General features: G+C 38.7%; 1 protein-coding gene across 6 annotated transcripts in view; it reads right to left on the bottom strand.

The window, feature by feature from the left end:
* GHR (growth hormone receptor) overlaps positions 1-17404 on the bottom strand; it is a 320003-nt gene that overhangs the window by 93408 nt on the left and 209191 nt on the right. For all 6 annotated transcript variants that reach the window (XM_005556812.5, XM_065546202.2, XM_015451334.4 and 3 more), the window contains exon 3: positions 10556-10621. In XM_005556812.5, coding sequence (XP_005556869.3) covers positions 10556-10621 — 66 coding nt within the window. The remainder of the gene's footprint in view (positions 1-10555; positions 10622-17404) is intronic.

The following is a 17404-nucleotide window of genomic DNA, read 5'->3' as shown; positions in this document are numbered from 1 at the left end:
TGATATTCATCTAATAAACATTATTTAAGCTTCTACTTTGTGTAAGGCTCTGGCTAAACCAAGAGTGGAGAAGCAGAGCATATAAAGATGAGAAAGAATCAGTCCCTGCCCTCAAAGAACTTACAATCTAGAAAGGAAGATACCATGTGTACACAAGTCACTGAAGTTCACTGCAAGAGATGCATAACTTCAAAAATTTTTGGAATTCACAGAAAGAAAAACGTCTGTCACAGTAAGGATGGCATCAGGTGTCTCTCCATTTCTCTGAGGATAACCCTGGCAGAATTTCATGGTAGCAGGTGCACAAAACCATATGTGCTGATAACACAGAGCATAGATGGATTTGCTACAAATATTGGCTTTCACAATAATTCAGATTTGGAGTTTTAAATTCTATTTATTAAGGCATAGTAAGAGAGAAAAAAAGAAAAAGGCTGCTTTTCCATGACACATAAAAATAAAAAGATAACCTGCGGCAGTGAAGACATGAATGACATTTGAGAATACGCCAAGGACTCAGAAATTGTCTCTGAAAAATACACCTATTATGATTCTGTGAGGTTTCAGGTTTCTGAGTCTTTAAAGTGCACAATTTCCTAAAGAGAGAATCTTTTGTCTTTATTCTTCAGCAAAACTTCAGTGATAGCAGTCAGTTTATAAAAGATCTACAAACTACAATGTCAAGTGTGCCCTCAAACTGGAGCTGTACGGTGCATTGATCCTTCGTTAAATAAATATTATGCAATAATGATGACATGTCTCAGACAGTCCAGCTGCAAATAATTGCCCTTTCCATCCATCACCAAGCATTTACAGGTGTTCAGGCTTCATTGGATGGAGAATCTTTAGTAATACTGAATGATATGTCCACATTGATTAGCCAATACAGTTAATCTTTACTTTACACTATTACAGTCATGAGCCACACAATGATGTTTTGGTCAATGACAAAGGTGATGTTTCTGTCGCCTCTTCAAACATAACCATAATACCTCTTCAAGCCTCTTTAAACATAACCATAATAATTTTATAAGTCATTAGAAATAAATATTATTTATTTTTTAACACAAGCAAATATGCTCCCTGTAACAGTTTAATGTATATGAATGCAAGTACAAACATACAAACCATTAAATGTATATATCAATGCGGCAAACAGAAATACAGTGCAACCCATATATATAATTTAAAATTTTCAACTATAGTCTTGTGCTGTATAATGATGTTTTGGTCAATGACAGACTGCATATGTGATAGTCGTCCCATAAGATTACAATACCATATTTTTATTGTACCTTGTCTATGTTTAGATACATAAATACTTACCATTGTGTTATAATTGCTGAGAATATTCAGTACAGTAACATGCTGTATAGGTTTGTAGCCTAGGAACAATAGACTATATCATACAGGCTAGGTGTGCAGCAGACTGTACCAACCAGGTTTGTGTAAGTACACTTCATGTTTACACAATGATGAAATTGCCTAATTATGCATTTCTTAGAATGCATCCCCACTGTTAAGTGATGCATGACTGTAATTTATTTCAGAAGAGTTTACTATGAAGCAAATTTATAAAGTGAATACCATATTGTCATTAATGCCAATTATGAAACTGAAGATAACAGACTAAAAGATGGTAACCAATACAAACTTGATGATTAGTTCCTTAAAATACCATATTATATTTGGGAGCCTGAGGGGGGCAGATCACGAGGTCAGGAGTTCAAGACCAGCCTGACCAACACGGTGAAACCCCTATCTCTACTAAAAATACAAAAAAATTTGCCGGGCGTGGTGGTGCATATCTGTAATCCCAGCTACTCAGAAGGCTGAGGCAGGAGAATTGCTTGAACCCGGGAGGCGGAGGTTGCAGTGAGCCGAGATCGCACCACTGCACTCCAGCCCAGACAACAAAGCGAGACCCGTCTCAAACAAACAAACAAACAACCATATTATAGCTGCTGTGGGAATGCAAATTCGTTCAGCCACTGTGGAAAACAGTGTGGAGATTTCTCAAGGAAATTAAAACAGAACTACCATTCAACCTAGCAATCCCATAACTGGGTATATACCCAAAGAAAAATAAATCATTCTACAAAAAGGACGCATGACTCATATATTCATCACAGCACCATTCATAATAGCAAAAACATAAAATCAACGTAGATGCGCATTGTCGGTGGACTGGATAAAGAAAATTTGTTACATATACGCCATGAAAAGCTATGCAGCCATAAAAAAGAACAAAATTATGTCCTTTGCAGCAGCATGGATGCATGTGGAAGTCATCATTGTAGGTGAATTAACGCAGGAACAGAAAACCAAATACCATATGTTCTTACTTATAAGCAGGAGCTAAACACTGGATAAACATGGGTATAAAGATGGCAACAGTAGACACAGAGGACTACTAGAGTGGGGAAGATTGGGAGGGGGTGTCAGTTGAAAAACATCAAGTAATATGCTCAATACCTGGGTAAGGGGATTTTTTGTACACCAAACCTCAGAGACATGCAATTGACCCATGTAACAAACCTGCACGTGTACTCCCTGAATCTAAAATAAAAGTTGGAAAAAAAGAATTAATTGTTTTTCTGTTTAGAATGGTTTGGCATACTTTTTTTTTAGAAGGCCAGAGAGTAAAGATTTTAGGTTTGTGGACCTATGATCTGTCTTAGCTACTCAACTCTGCCACTGTAGCCTCAAAGTAGCCACAGTCTGAAATAAACAGGCATGGCTGTGGTCCAATAAAACTTTATTTACAAAAATAAGCATCTGGTCTGAGGGCCAGTTTGTCAACCCTTGGTTTAAATATTTGTTGACCTAAAGAAAAAAAAAAACACAGAGGTAGCTTACTTTGTACCAGACATTGTGAATTATATGCAAATAAATTTCCTATAAATCATATTATATTTTTAAAAGTCCTTTGAAAGTTGTATAACATTTTTTCCTAAGTAATAAGTTCTTTATTTAGCAAATAATCACCTCTTGTTATTTTTGGTTTAAATATATATTACCTTACATTGCATATATTTGCCATGAGACACACAATTACTTGAACTGCTATTTAGCAGTAACTACACTTGAATGCGTTGTTAAAGCCATAAATCTTTTTGTAAATGTGGTGTACAGTCTGCTTTCCCAGTGTGTAGGTTAAGTTGTATTAAAGTCTGGTTACACCTAAATAATAAAATCAAGATATTTTCCCAGTGCATAAATGTACATTATTTGAAAAAACTGTTCCCTACAAGGAGGAGCCAGTGTGAACAGAGTGTCTTTCTGGACTTCCGGTATCCTTTCCTGGTGAGAGCCTCCTATATGCAGAAGCTAGGGCTCTCTTGGGAGCAGTGATTAGAGCTGGTTTTGAAGCTGTGGAACTGAGCAGCAAGTCAGTGGGCTACAAGCTAGAATAACTCAAAGGTCACAACCAAAAAGGTCACAACCAACTGCTGGATGCTTTAACTTTCAAGAGTTACTAAAAGGTGTTCACCACCCATTGGGGTCACCCAGAGTGAAAGAATGTTGGTCTTGAATTATCCCTTTAAAAAATATGTGTTATGCTTTGGCAAAGAAACCATGCTAGAAGTCAGTATATACAGTGTACACAGGCATACTGAAAATTTTAGGAAGATGCTTAATCATCCTTCCTAGGCTTTACAAAAAAAATATTTTTTTTTCAGGCGGAATCTCGCTCTGTCGCCCAGGCTGGAGTGCAGTGGCACAATCTCGGCTCACTGCAAGCTCCGCCTCCCAGGTGCACACCATTCTCCTGCCTCAGCCTCCCGAGTAGCTGGGACTACAGGCGCCCGTCACCACGCCCAGGTAATTTTTTTAATTTTTAGTAAGTAGAGACGGGGTTTCACCGTGTTAGCCAGGATGGTCTCGATCTCCTGACCTCGTGATCCGCCCGCCTCGGTCTCCCAAAGTGCTGGGATTACAGGCGTGAGCCACCGAGCCTGGCCTAAAAATTTGTTTTACTCACTTCTAAGATTAAGGCTTCTAGAGACCTATGCCCACAGATTTCTAATTATTTTCTTATTGTTTGAGTTCCAAAAGAAATAGAAGACCTCGATATACGTTTACAACCAGAAGGGACCTGCATTCCAAAGGTTTCATTAATAGTGCCTAAGCCAATGAACAGAGAGAAACAGGTCTCTTGTAAACTTAAGTGGTAAATATCTATTTACCACTTACCATTGCTCAGAAAATTGCTTGAAGTTGAAGGGGTATAAAAAAGTTAAGACCCAATATTTATCTTACATAAAATTCTTATCTCCCAACAATTTTGTGTGAAAGCAAAGCAGTATATAATAAAGCACTAACGTGTGAAACTAATGGCAGTCATTATCTGAGTATTTCAGGCTGGAAAAAAGTCACTGCAAAGTCCATATAAGTAAAGACGGTTGTTTGAATTATTAACATAGTTGTATGCTTTTATTAATATTTTGCTTACCTAGGGACAGATACAACTCACTGCACTGGCAATATCTTCTTCACTCTCTTGGGCTGTTAAGAGACTTAAGCTGTTTTCTCTGTACCTCTATTTCTTCTTACAAAAAGTGCATAATTTTACCTGCCTTCCTCTTATTTCAGAGAACAAGGAAGGGGGATAAATAATAACCCTAGGACATTTGGTGTTATCTGGAGATTAGTGCTTATGTGAGTCAGGAAAGGCTGAGCACTAGGTTGGGTACAAGAGAAAGCCACCATAACCACTCTTTCCTTAAAAGAGATAGCAAGAATCTATGTTTACTTACTAAATTGTTTACTGAATAGTTTATAAACAAGCAGACTGTCAAGAATTTAATGTCAGTTTCCATGTCAGAACCCAGTATCAATGCTGCTCCCTATTGCTTGTCCAAAGCTCAAGTTTTTTTTTTGTAACAAATAAAGGCTGTACATTCACTCTAAGATACCATCCCTGCCAGGACACATTTCCCTTATGTTATACTTAATTTAGTTGCATTATCAGCTAATAAGTTCTTGATGTTGAAAATATCTGATAAAAAAGAATGAAAGCAGAGAGGGTCATGTACCTTCTATGGAGGCAGTGGTGGGCCACAGGCAGGAGTAGGACTATTTACGATTCCCTTGGCAGTTGAACTGATATGTCCTGCAATGTTATCCAAGACCGACCCATGACACTAGGTCCCTGACCTGAAGGAAAGGTTCTGTGGAAGGCTTTTGGGAAAGGCATAGTATTTATACTCAGCAATAGACAAGATAAAATTCTCCTCCTGTATATCTTTATCACTCTCCTTTCATAAATGACTGCTGAACCACATGGAGGAAACTCTGTGGTAGCCAAAGAGTACTTAAGATACTGGGAAGGTCTTGGCTTCTATTTGTTTTTTTGCATTTTGTGTGTGTGTGTGTGTGTGTGTGTGTATGTGCAAAATTCAATAACCATCCATAAAATACTCAGCATGTGTCAGGTACATAGCAGGTACCATAGGACACAACAATGTATAAGATATAGTCCTTATTTTTCGAGATAGTTCAGTATATTAAGGTAGGGGGTACAAAAAGCACTACATTTGGTTGAACCACATGACATAATGATTTTAGGGTCCAATATAGAGTTGACATGGGCAATTTCATACAGTTCAATTTAATACACATTGGAATAAAATATGATCCATGAGAGAATACAATAAATACCACGTAAGCTTACTATAGGGCCAGATACTATTCTAACTACTTTAAATGTATCAACACTTATAATTCTCACAACAATCTTATGAGGTAGGTACTATTAGCATCTTTATTTTAGAGATTGAAAAAAAAAAAGACACAGAGGTTATCAAATTTAGATAAGATCATATAGCAAGTAAGCAGTAGAACTGGGTCTTAAACTAAAGCTTACTCCAGAGGCTGACTACTTCAACCACGGTGCTACACTCTCTCCTTGCGAGAGAGGAAAAAAAGGCTACAATTCTAAAGCAGAAGCATGCATTCTCTTGAGGTAACTGGGCAAAGCTTTGTGGATAAAGTTATATTTGAAATATGGCTTATAGGACAAAATCTATGAAGGACTGTTTCAGACTGAGGGGAAAGAAGAGGAAATTACTGGTAAAAGGGCCAATGTAAATGGATACAATGAAGCAAGAATGCAGGGAATATAAACATAGGAGTACAAAGGAGAAAAGGGAGATAAGGCTAGAAAAGTGTGTAAGATGAATGCTGTAGAATTTTCTGAATGTCAGGGAGATAAGTTTATTCATAATTTAGAGAACAGTTTGGAGCTACTATAGATGACTGGGCAGATGAATCACTAAATCAGAGATAGGCAGGAAGAATTAATCAAGAGCAAGTATGGTGGCTTGGAATAGGGAAAAATAGGAGGTAGGAAGAAAAATTAGGAAGCTAGGACAAGAGTCCAGCTAAGAATGTATATGGACCTGGACAAGCAAGATGAAGTTTACTACATTAAATTTTTGTCCTGCAAAAGTTTTTATTGAAGTTAATGTAACTCACAATTGTTTGAATGTTTGTGAACTTCTAGCATTCAAGCAATTCATTTGCTGTGCCAATCTAATATGATAATATTTTGGAATCCTTTCAAAAGTTGCCTCTGATCTCAGCCATTAATATTCATGTTCAAATGCCTATTTCATGAAACCTTAGACAAATTTATGCTCCAACAGGCAGTCAATAAAACTTGCTCCTGTTGGATATTCATTTTATTTTGAGGTAAAAATGCTATCAATCACAAAATTTACACTTTTATAGGAATACATGATAAATTCAGTGAAAAGCAATGACTTTTAAAACAGGGGAAAAATCTCCCTCAGAAAGATGTGCAATCATCTAATTTTTTTTCTCCATATGTGTTGAAAGTCTTATAAATTTGGCCCAAATGCTCATCAAATCCTCTGCCAATAAATAATCATGACAGAGAAATAAAATTCTTGAAAAAACACAAAGAACGTGCAACTACAGCACCCTAGCTGAGGTGCCTGTCTTATTTGGGAGTACTAAAAATGTTTTGCTTTTCTCTAGGAGATTGTAACTCTTCTCATTCTTCTCCCCAGAAACAAAAAGAAGTTTTCTTTGTAGTAAAATTATAGCATTATTTCTTTAAAATATAAAAAGTTGTCTGGATATCTCTTTAAACTGTAAACTCCCTCAACATTCTTCTTATCCTAAGTATGTGTTTTTGCTCATATTTACCCTGGGCTGACCTTTGCGTAAGTGGAGTATGCTGCTACCCACGTACGTGAACTGAAAGGTCCTTTTGGGGTTACTAACCAAAAATATATCTTTTTTTTCCCCAGAAAATGTTTCTAAAGAAACTAATCTGTGGAAGGCATGTTAGCATGTGCTCACTAACACAAAAATGCACATTCACATGGATTAAGACCTGTTGCAGGCACAGCAAAGCCCTAAGGGCTTACTTAGCAAATGGGACAGATAATTTTTGGTGAAGAAAGAGGTTACAGCAAGAGGTGATTCTTTAGGTGGTGCGTAGCATGGGTTAATTTGAGCTGGTCTGGTTTGACCATATGTGTCTCTCCAGAGCTACTGAAATATCATGACCTCTCTCATAGACTAGCATGGAGAACAGAGGGATTGCTTCAGGCCGTAAGTATCAGGTTTTGACTGAAACTTAAAGGTGGGTAGGACTGATATATATTTACAGAATCCACGGCGGGGTGGGAGGAAGATAGATTCGATGACGTGAGCAGTGTACCAGAGGAGGGAATATACAGTGTGTCTGGGATTCCCAGGTAAGTAGCCTGAACTTACAAGCTGGGGTGGGTGTTCAGGGTCTTGGGAAAGGTTTGAAGTTTAATGTTTAGGTAGTAGGGAGAGCATTAAAGATATTTACTTAGAACATAAGAAAATTATTGTTGGCAGGAGAAGATAGATGCAAGGAAGGAGAGATGGGGCAGCGGGTGGAAAGAGAGAGGAGGGAGATACTGCTAAATGGTCACTGCACTTCACTGACTGGTAGGAAGTTGTTCGACACATCCTCCATACCTAGAGGTTATATTTCAACAAGGCACAATGTTTGGGCTTCTTAGACCCAAGTATAAAGTAAAGGTGGCTTGGAGAGGGCAGTGGCATTTATTTTTTATGTTTGGTCAGTTCTGGCTAGGATTTGTCCTGACGGGGTTTTTATTTCATTTTTTCTTCCATGGGGTTTTGTTTTGAATCTGAGAACTTAGAAAAGTACACATAGGAAACATGCAAATTACAATTGTATATTCTCAGGACATTTCATGTTAAACACTAACTTTTCATGTGAAATTATCTCTTTAGGGAGCATGTGAGCTCCTTGATGTCAGGGCAGTATCTTACTCTGTCTCCCTCAGGGCATACAGCTAAAGGTTGAGTACACAGCAGATTGTTAAATATTTGTGATATGGTAACAACATATACAGTGACAGAGTGAGGGGATGTGAGCACTTGGGTCTATCACATCTGGATGTGAGGCTTATGATGATAAAGGCGATGATATGTTCAAGCATGTGCACTCTGATAGGTGCCCACTGTTACAGACCCTGATATAGGTTACTTTAGCCAATCATTCCTGCGACAGAGAGCAGGTAACTTTTGATAAGAAAAAGCTGGAAAGATAGGGGAAGTCAGTATCTATGTGATTTACCACATATGAATGATAATTAGCTAGTTGTCTTATGTATCATGAAGACAGGAAATCAACATATGCCAAATGACTGGTAGGAAGTTGTCCAACACATCCTCCATACCTAGAGGTTATATTTCAACAAGGCACAATGTTTAGGCTTCTTAGACCTTGTGACCTAATAAAGAAAATGACTTAACAGAAATCCTACTGCCACTTTGGGGGACAGCAGAGGGTAAAGTATTATGTGTCAGGAGGATGGTTTCAATGTGAAGCATGTAGCATTAGTAATGCATGTTTAACTGATTACTTCTCATTTCCTTACAGAATATAAAGGAAATCACTCATCTGTTGAATGAAGGAAGCTTTGGAATATACTGGCTGGGATAACCCAAACACAACCAAACAGCCACTTCTTTTACAACCTTTGTGTTAATTAGGAAGCAGCTTAGCATGTCAGATGCTTCTTAAACAGGAGGGCTATAAAGGATTTGTGCTCTGCCACAACTGACAATTGAATGACAGTTCTTAAAAACAGTACCAACTCTCCTTTTTGGTCACCTCCAAGGAAATAATGTTTAAATCTCACATTGGAAATTTATTCTGCAATTTAGTCATAAAATTCAAATTATGATTTCATGACTCCAGAATTACTAACAAGAATAGCAATATCTTAACTGAATTAGGTACTCTGTCTTCCCTTCCCTTATTGCATAATATGGACTCTAGCATATACTTCCACTGATGAAAAACATCCATCCCTAAAATTTAATTAAACAAGTACCTACTACTATGGATCAGAATTTTTTTAGGAGATGTAAGGGATTTAGAAGAAGCATAAAATTTAGGCTTTGCCTTAAAGTTCAATAGAATTAATTCATTCATGCAGTCCACACAATCTGGTGAGTTCTATATGCAGGGCTAACAAACACACTAAAATGTCAGGAGGTAAACGCTATCATGTAGTAAAGGACAAAGTTCCACGGAAGCAGAGAAGGCAGAAAATTGTTCAGGCCTAAAGAATTTGGAGAAGCTTCCCCACAGAGTTGATGTTGGGGTTCTGTCCTGTGACTGAAGAGGAGATTGTCAAAGGACCAGGGGGGAATGTGTAAAGTCATTTTAAGAGTAAGAAGGAGCTCACAAGAAGGCATAATTCTGAAGCTTAAGGCAATCTGGTTGGAGAGACAAGTTTAACTTTCTATCAATGTAATCCTTAGATAAATACTTCAAGATAATAATGATAATAATTTTAAAAAGAATTTGTAAAAAGAGGCAGTTTCCTAAATTCAATAAATAATTGTTGATCCATGATGTATCATTTCCTCTTTTTTCCTCCTTCATTAATTTGGCCTTACTTAACCTCTAAGCATAAGCAAAAATAGAAAAAGCAGCCTTGCAGAGAAGTTGTATTAGTTTGTTTTCATTGCTGTAAAAAAGTACCTGAGGCTGGGTGATTTATAAAGAAAAATGATTTCAACGGCTCACAGTTCTGCAGGCTGTATTAGCATCTGCTTCTGGTGAAAGCCTCGGGAAGCCTATAATCATGGTGAAGTGGAACAGGTCTCTCATAGGGCAAGAGTGGGAGCAAGAGATTGAAGAGGGGGGTGCCACACACTTTTAAACAACCAGATCTCATGAGAACTCACTCACTATGGTGAGGACAGCACGAAGAAGAGGGTGCTAAACCATTCATGAGGAATCTGCCCACATAACCCAAACATCTCCTCCTAGGCTCCACCTCCAACATTGGGGATGACATGAGATTTGGAAGGGACAGACATCCAAACTATATCAGAAGTTAAGAAACAAATCCTTAAAAAATGTTTTGCTTGCCTATAAAATTTCATCTCAGTCACTATTCCAGTTACTAACATCCCAAATAAAACAGAGAAGGATAGTAGCTTAATTACACTAAAACATGGAAAATATCATTGAAGGAAGAAAAAGAACTGAAATTCTTACTTGTCTTTAGGCCTGGATTAACACTTTGCAGACTCCAGGATGCTCTGCTAAGGATAGCTGCTGTGGCTGAAACAGAAAGAGAAGAAAACATTAGTCATTCCTGTCCTAACAATCTCATACGACCCTGTATAAACTAAAAATAAAATCCTCAGCTCCCCAAACCAACTGAATGGACCCCTTCTTGGCCAAGGGGACTCCAGAGAAACTTGAAAACTTGGGTTCCTGGCCACAATGGGAAGGCAAGTCAGATATGCCTCCCCTTTGGAGTTTAGTCACAAGTGACCAGCATTAATGTTAAAATAGAGATCATAAGACCGACAAAATAGACTCTTTGGGCAATAAGATACTAAATTATAAACAAGACCTTAGGCCATGCAAGGCAAGGGTTAAGTCACACCTGTAGGCCATTAATCTTGCTAAACAGGTCATTTTGTGGCTGACTCTGACATAGCATCCTTATCTTAATTTAAATATTTCTTTTTGCTAACTCTAAGCTTTTGTACAAAGTTTTGTTCCTTTAACCAACTGCAGATTAAAGAATCTCTGAACCAAACTATGCCCTGCAAGTCCCCACTTGAAGATATCCTGCCTTTTCAGGCTGAACCAATGTAGACCTTCCATGTACTGATTTATGTTTTTGCCTGTAACTCCTGCCTCCCTGAAACATGCAGAACCAAACTGAATCTGACGGCCTTGGGCACACTTTCTCAGGACTCCTTGAGACTGTGTATACTGGTGATATGGACAGGAGACAGAGAAACACTGGGTAGAAGAGGGTAGTTCCTGCGCAAAGGTCCCACCCTCAAGCCTGAAGACCTGCAACCCTAAATGGAACAGGCATTTCCGTTTTCATGTCCAAAAAGCTGCCTTTTGGCCCAAAACACCCCCTATCCTGCACCCATATAAACTCTGAAGCCCAGGTTCCAGAAGCAGACCAGCAGACCAACAGACCAGCACACCAGCAAGCCAGCTGACCAGCAGACAGATGGTGAAATGATGTGGCAGAGAGAGAGAGAGAGAGAAGAGGACCATCTGGGCGCTGAGAGGAGCTTGGCTGGGGGAGGTTGAAGAGTCCAGCCACTGGGTGGCTGGACTTCAGAGGAAGTTCACCTTCCCAGTCCATCCCCATTTCCCACTCCCCATCCATCTTGCTGAGAGCCACCTCCACTACTCAGTAAAACCCTGCACTCGTCCTTCGAGCCCCTGTATGATCTTATTTTTCTAGGACACTGGGCAGGAGGTTGGAATACAGAAAGCTGTCACTCTGGCCTTCTGCCCTTGCTATAAGGCAGAGGGTCCATTGAGCTGATTAACACTCCAGCTGTCTGTGGACTGCAAAGCTGAAAGAACTTTGTAACACTGGGGTTGCGGGCACCCCACCCCTAGACACTACTGCAGGGCTAAGGGGCCAAAGCACTTGCCCCAGCCTCTGCACCTGACTGTCTGTATTCTCCCCCTAGGGGTTTGAGCAGTGGGGCAACTGAACAGGTGAGCCAGACCCCTGTCGCATGCTCTGTGAGAGGATCAGGGAACTCACTCATTTCAGTGGGGCCACAGTCACTTATAATGGCCCAGAATAAATCTCTAAAATATTTTACAGTTTGATTTTTCTGCTAACACCTCTTATGGCATCATTTTCAAATGACAAAGTATGATTTCTCCTCTCATAATAACCCGCTTTTTAAAAATAAAAATTGTGCCTAACCTACCTAACCTCTAAAAAGAACTCATAAAAATCATATCAAATGAAAACCTGGTCTTAATTACCTGTGGTCTCAAGCCTAGACACAGTAGGGAACAATTTTTAAAAAAATGATTTCCTACATTATTTGAGTTTAAACTTGAATCTTATTTGTAAGAATGAGGAGAAATATAAATTCTTTTTAAACAGTATGAAAATAAGTTCAGTAAAAAAAGTTTTTTTTAGAAATAAACATGTGAATGATCCTGGAAGTAGGGAGGGAATGAAGGGAGGTGAAAAGCTCAACATGAGAGACACAGAAGTTTATGATGTGAGATGATCAAGTTTATGATGTGAGATGATCAGTATAAACACAGTCATAATTTGATTGACATTAGTAGTAGGTGGCATAAAAAACAGGAAAAAATGAAAAATGATGAATGTAGTGTCACTCTACCTTTAAGTATTACAATGGGTTGCTTTGTAAGCATCCCAGCTAGAAAAGTATGCATCTCTTGTCTGGGTTTGGTAGTGAAAGGTGTTTCTCCAGAATTCCCCATATCTGATCACGTTACCTCTAAGTTATTCTTAGATAACTTTACTGTGAGCTCAGGCTCACAGTAAACATTGAGTTTTACCTCCCAGTGAAACTACTGGTGATATTGTGAAATACCTATGTGACCTTGTTTCTGTTTCTTGACAGTTCCTAAAATCCTTGGAATCTCTGGAGTGATAAGTGTTTTTCGTATGCTAATGAGTTGTCTGACGCCTGGGGGCTCCTGGAGAGCCTCAGGATGGGGGATGGTCACAGGAAAGACCAAGAGTTGATTAGAGGTTGAGACAGTTCAGCCCCACTCTCCAACCTCTGGGAAGGGGAGAGGGACTGAAGGTTAATTTGATCACCAGTGGCCAATGTCTTAATGTGAGAGATTCTGGATAGCTGAACATGGGAAGATGCTGCACTCAGAGAGGTCATGGAAACTCTGCAACTCCAAGTCCCATATCTTATCCTATCCATCTCTTCATCTGTGTCCTTTGTAATATCCTTTCTAATAAGCTGGTAAATGTAAGCAACTGTCCCAAATTACCAAACCTGAGGAGGAGGTTGTGGGAACCCCAACTTACAGCTAATTGGCCAGAAGTATAGGTAACAACCTATTACTTGCAATTGGCATCTGAAGTGACGGGCAGTATTGTTGGACTGAGCCCTAAACCTGTGGTATCTGATGCTATTTCCAGGTAGATAGATAGACTGTCAGAATTGAATTGAATTAGAGAACACCCAATTGGCGTCCCATTGAAGAACCTGTTGGAGAATTTGTGTGGAGAGAGATTCCCACCCAGGACTAAGTTTCAATCTTTTATCTTGCCCAAATTCCTACCCAAGGGAGTCATGACCTACAAACCAAGGGTTCTCATTAGATGGGTTTTATTTGACCCTGTATATTGTGACTTGATTTTCAATCTGACTCTGGCATAACATTATGAGACAAGGAAAAAAATATTTAACCCCAAAATATATTTCCTTGTCATGCCTTGAAATGGCCCTACAAAGTCTTTTATGGGAAAAATCCACATTCTATAGCAAATCTCCTTCCCCCTTTGTTTTCCTTCCTTCCTTCCCAGATCCAGGCAATAATCAACTAAGAGCCAGGCACTGTTTTAGGTCCAATAAGAAACATATATTAACCTGAATGGTCCTTTCCATTAATCCCAGGTCTTCAGACAAACTCAACTAATTGTCAACCAGAAAATGTTTAAATTTACCTATAGCCTGGAAGCCCCCTGTTTGAGTTGTCCTGCCTTTCTGAACCAAACCAATGTATTTCTTAAATGTATTTAATTGATGTCTTATGCCTCCCTAAAATATATAAAACCAAGCTGTACCCTGACCACTTTGGGCACATGTTCTTAGGACCTCCTGAGGGCTGTGTCATGGGCCATGGTCACTGACATTTGGCTCAGAATAAATCTTTTCAAATATTTTACAGAGTTTGACTCTTTTGGTCAACACCACACACATTTTGGTGATCTCTGGTCACTAAAATATTCTGTGTTGTGAGAGTATAGTGGGAGAAAGTGAATTTATTTTGTTTTCTACATACTCTCAGATTATTAATACTTTTGTTTCAGTCCTTAATAGAAACCCACAGTAACAATGCCAAGAAATCTATTTCTGATATAAAACAAGAAAGAGAAAGAAAATAAAGATGTACTGGACAGTGAGCTGACTCATTCCCATCTCTCTGAATGTCAGAGCCCGGTGAGTCCAATTCACCTTCCCCGAGCCGCTTTTTAATGTACTTTTTCATTAACTCCTCCCAGTTATCTAACTGGGAAGCAGCCTTTCAGCTGTGAAAGTGTTTCTTTTTTATTCTCTCTCTAAATTTTACTAATATCTTCATCTATAGATCATTTACTCTCATATGCAATAAGAAATTATGACAAAAAGCAAACATTTTCCTAGAGTAAATAAAGTACTACACCTTGATTTTAAAGTGACCAGAAAGCAAAACTGCATTGTAACAATTCCTTCAAACATACTTGCTGCTTTGATACTCTAAGTCTTTATTATTATCATTATTTTCTAGAACCATTCCCATCACCATCACAGATCTTTGCTACAAATCAGAGAACACTTTGTTTCATTATTTCTTTCTCTAAGTTGAGCACTAAAGGAGGACCTTCGATCAAGGTTCAGTAAGTTTGTATAACTGACAACTATGTATTACTTGAGAAAATTTTGATAGTTCGAAGGATGAAAAAAATTAAGTTAATCAAAATAATAACAAAGAAAGTGAAAGGAAACTTTTGTAGGTAATAGGTTTATGGCATACATGCAGTTATAATTTCATGGATGTATACTTATCTCCAAATTAATGAAGCTGTATACATTAAATATGCACATATTTTTGTACGCCAACTATACCTCAAGAAAGTGATTTTAAAAGTATGTTAATTATGGGATAGCACATAAACATATGTGTTATTTTGGTCAAAATTACGTAGGAAGTTTGTCTCAATTTTCAGCTTGAATCTGAGAAAACTAATGGACGACAATTTCCAGGCCTAACATCAGCAGTAAAGTTGACGAATTTTTCCATGATGGCAGAAATGGAATGTGGGGGTCAGTTATGAGACCCTAAGGAGAGTGTAGAGCCAGAGCTCAGGCCTGGAAATGCTTGGGGAGCCCTGGCCAGCCTTGAATCTTCACAAACCAGCATTTAATTTTTTTGCAAGCAGACATCTGGTGACTTTGCCTTTATCGTGCATTTGGTGACATTTTCACAAACCAAAAACTCTTAATCAGCTCACACTCCTGAAAATATGTAATGAATCAAGACATAAAAGGAACAAATGGTACCCTCATGGAAAGACTATAGATTTATGCTACTGCTGAGAGGGTGCTCGTTAAAAAGTAAAGCACAATGAACAAAATTGCGCTGGCTTAGCAAATGGAAGTGTCATTCTCAGTCATCAATTTTAATTAGTGTCAGAGCCATGTACCTAATATCTACAGGTGCTGAGCAGTAAGGGAAAAACAAGTAAAGGAAGACCATAAGCAGAGAATCACATCCAATAGTAACAAAATTAATGAAACCATTACAAACTGTGCTCTTGGTTATGATCTGCAAGGACTCCATTTATTAACTATTCCCAACAAATCAATAAATAGGCACTTTTAAATGCTGGGTTATAAAATAAACTACCTGCAGCCCCTGGCCTCAGTGAGTCCAGTTTTCTAGGCAGGGATCTATAAAGAAAGAAGGATCAAGCATTGGAGGAACAATGGAATATCTGTTAACAAATTTGGACAAACTTCCTGGGGAAGGTGACTCCTTGAGACAGGTGCTAAATTTGGGATAAAGGGTAATGTAAAGGAAAAGAAAGGGCAGTTGAGGCTAAAGAAACAAAGGTGCAGAAGGTACAAAGGTACAGAAGACACAGCCTGGGCATATAAAGAGTTGTGATGTGTTGGGAGTGCATAGATGGAGCTGAGGATGTGTTGAGTTAGGGAAGAAGCAGGGGCACATCAGGGAGAACCTTGCCAAAGAACTTAATTTTGATTCTGCAAACATGGGGAACTACTAATTTGCTATGCTTTGAGGTGGAGCACCTCACAGTGGACTTACCAAGACTAGAACCGACTGCAGTTGAACTTTCCCTACTTACACCCAACTTTGTACTCAACTTCCCAACAGAAACACGTATCTGGGCCTTGGTTTCTCTGTGTTTAAAATTGGGAGAGTAAAAGTATCTATACATATATAAGATTTAAATCAGTTAGTATATGCTAATCATTTCATTTACAATACAATTAGTGATAAGTAAATGTTATACATGCTTATCATTGTTATTGTTTTTGTCATTGTTATTATTGCTAGCCACTACCTTGACAGCCGGGGCATGTCTTTTCCTATGGAGAAGACGCCTATGGAGTCTAATGTGTTTACATTAGACTTTGTGCACTTAGGGTTTTGCTGATGTGAAGATGGGATATTGTCATAAACCCAGCTAGACTATTTAGGTCCTCCCGGTGCAGGCTGTATGTAGGCAGTGGTTTCTATTCTTTAAGAGTGTTTGGCAAATGTATCGGTGGAGAAGGGGATGGAAATCTACTTATGGCAATGATTCATTCAGCCTGAGACTAAATGTAGTCAATCCCAGTTCTCTAGTGTGTTATTAAGGGAGCAAGAGTAGGAGAATCAATGTTCTGGCAAGAATAATAATTTACCAGTTGGATAGCAATGGCATTTTGAAACATCCCTGAATAGACAGTGCAAATACAAGTAAACATAGTACCATATACAGCAACTGTTCTATACAATTACAGGAGGTAATGCATGTAAAGGGCCTCACACAGCATTTATTAAATATACCAAGTCTAGGTCTTTGGTCCAGATCGACAGAGTCTGAATCTCTAGGTCCCTGGTCACTCTACATTTTGGAAAGGTCCTGAGAATATGTATGCTTACCTTGCCCTTCCACACCCCTCCCTGACAGGCGATTCTTATGACAAGACACAGTTCAGGACACTTTTCACTATACCTTCTTGCGCTGATCAGAATCACCATATCCTCTTCAGCGTTCTTCCTCTAGGGCTTCCCCACTATGTGCCACAGTTGGTACTCATGAGGAGGCATTTGATAAAGTACATGCTGATTGAT

This window comes from Macaca fascicularis, chromosome 6, assembly GCF_037993035.2.
Source record: "Macaca fascicularis isolate 582-1 chromosome 6, T2T-MFA8v1.1".
Taxonomy (NCBI): Eukaryota; Metazoa; Chordata; class Mammalia; order Primates; family Cercopithecidae; genus Macaca; species Macaca fascicularis.
This window is presented reverse-complemented; position numbering and strand designations above follow the sequence as displayed.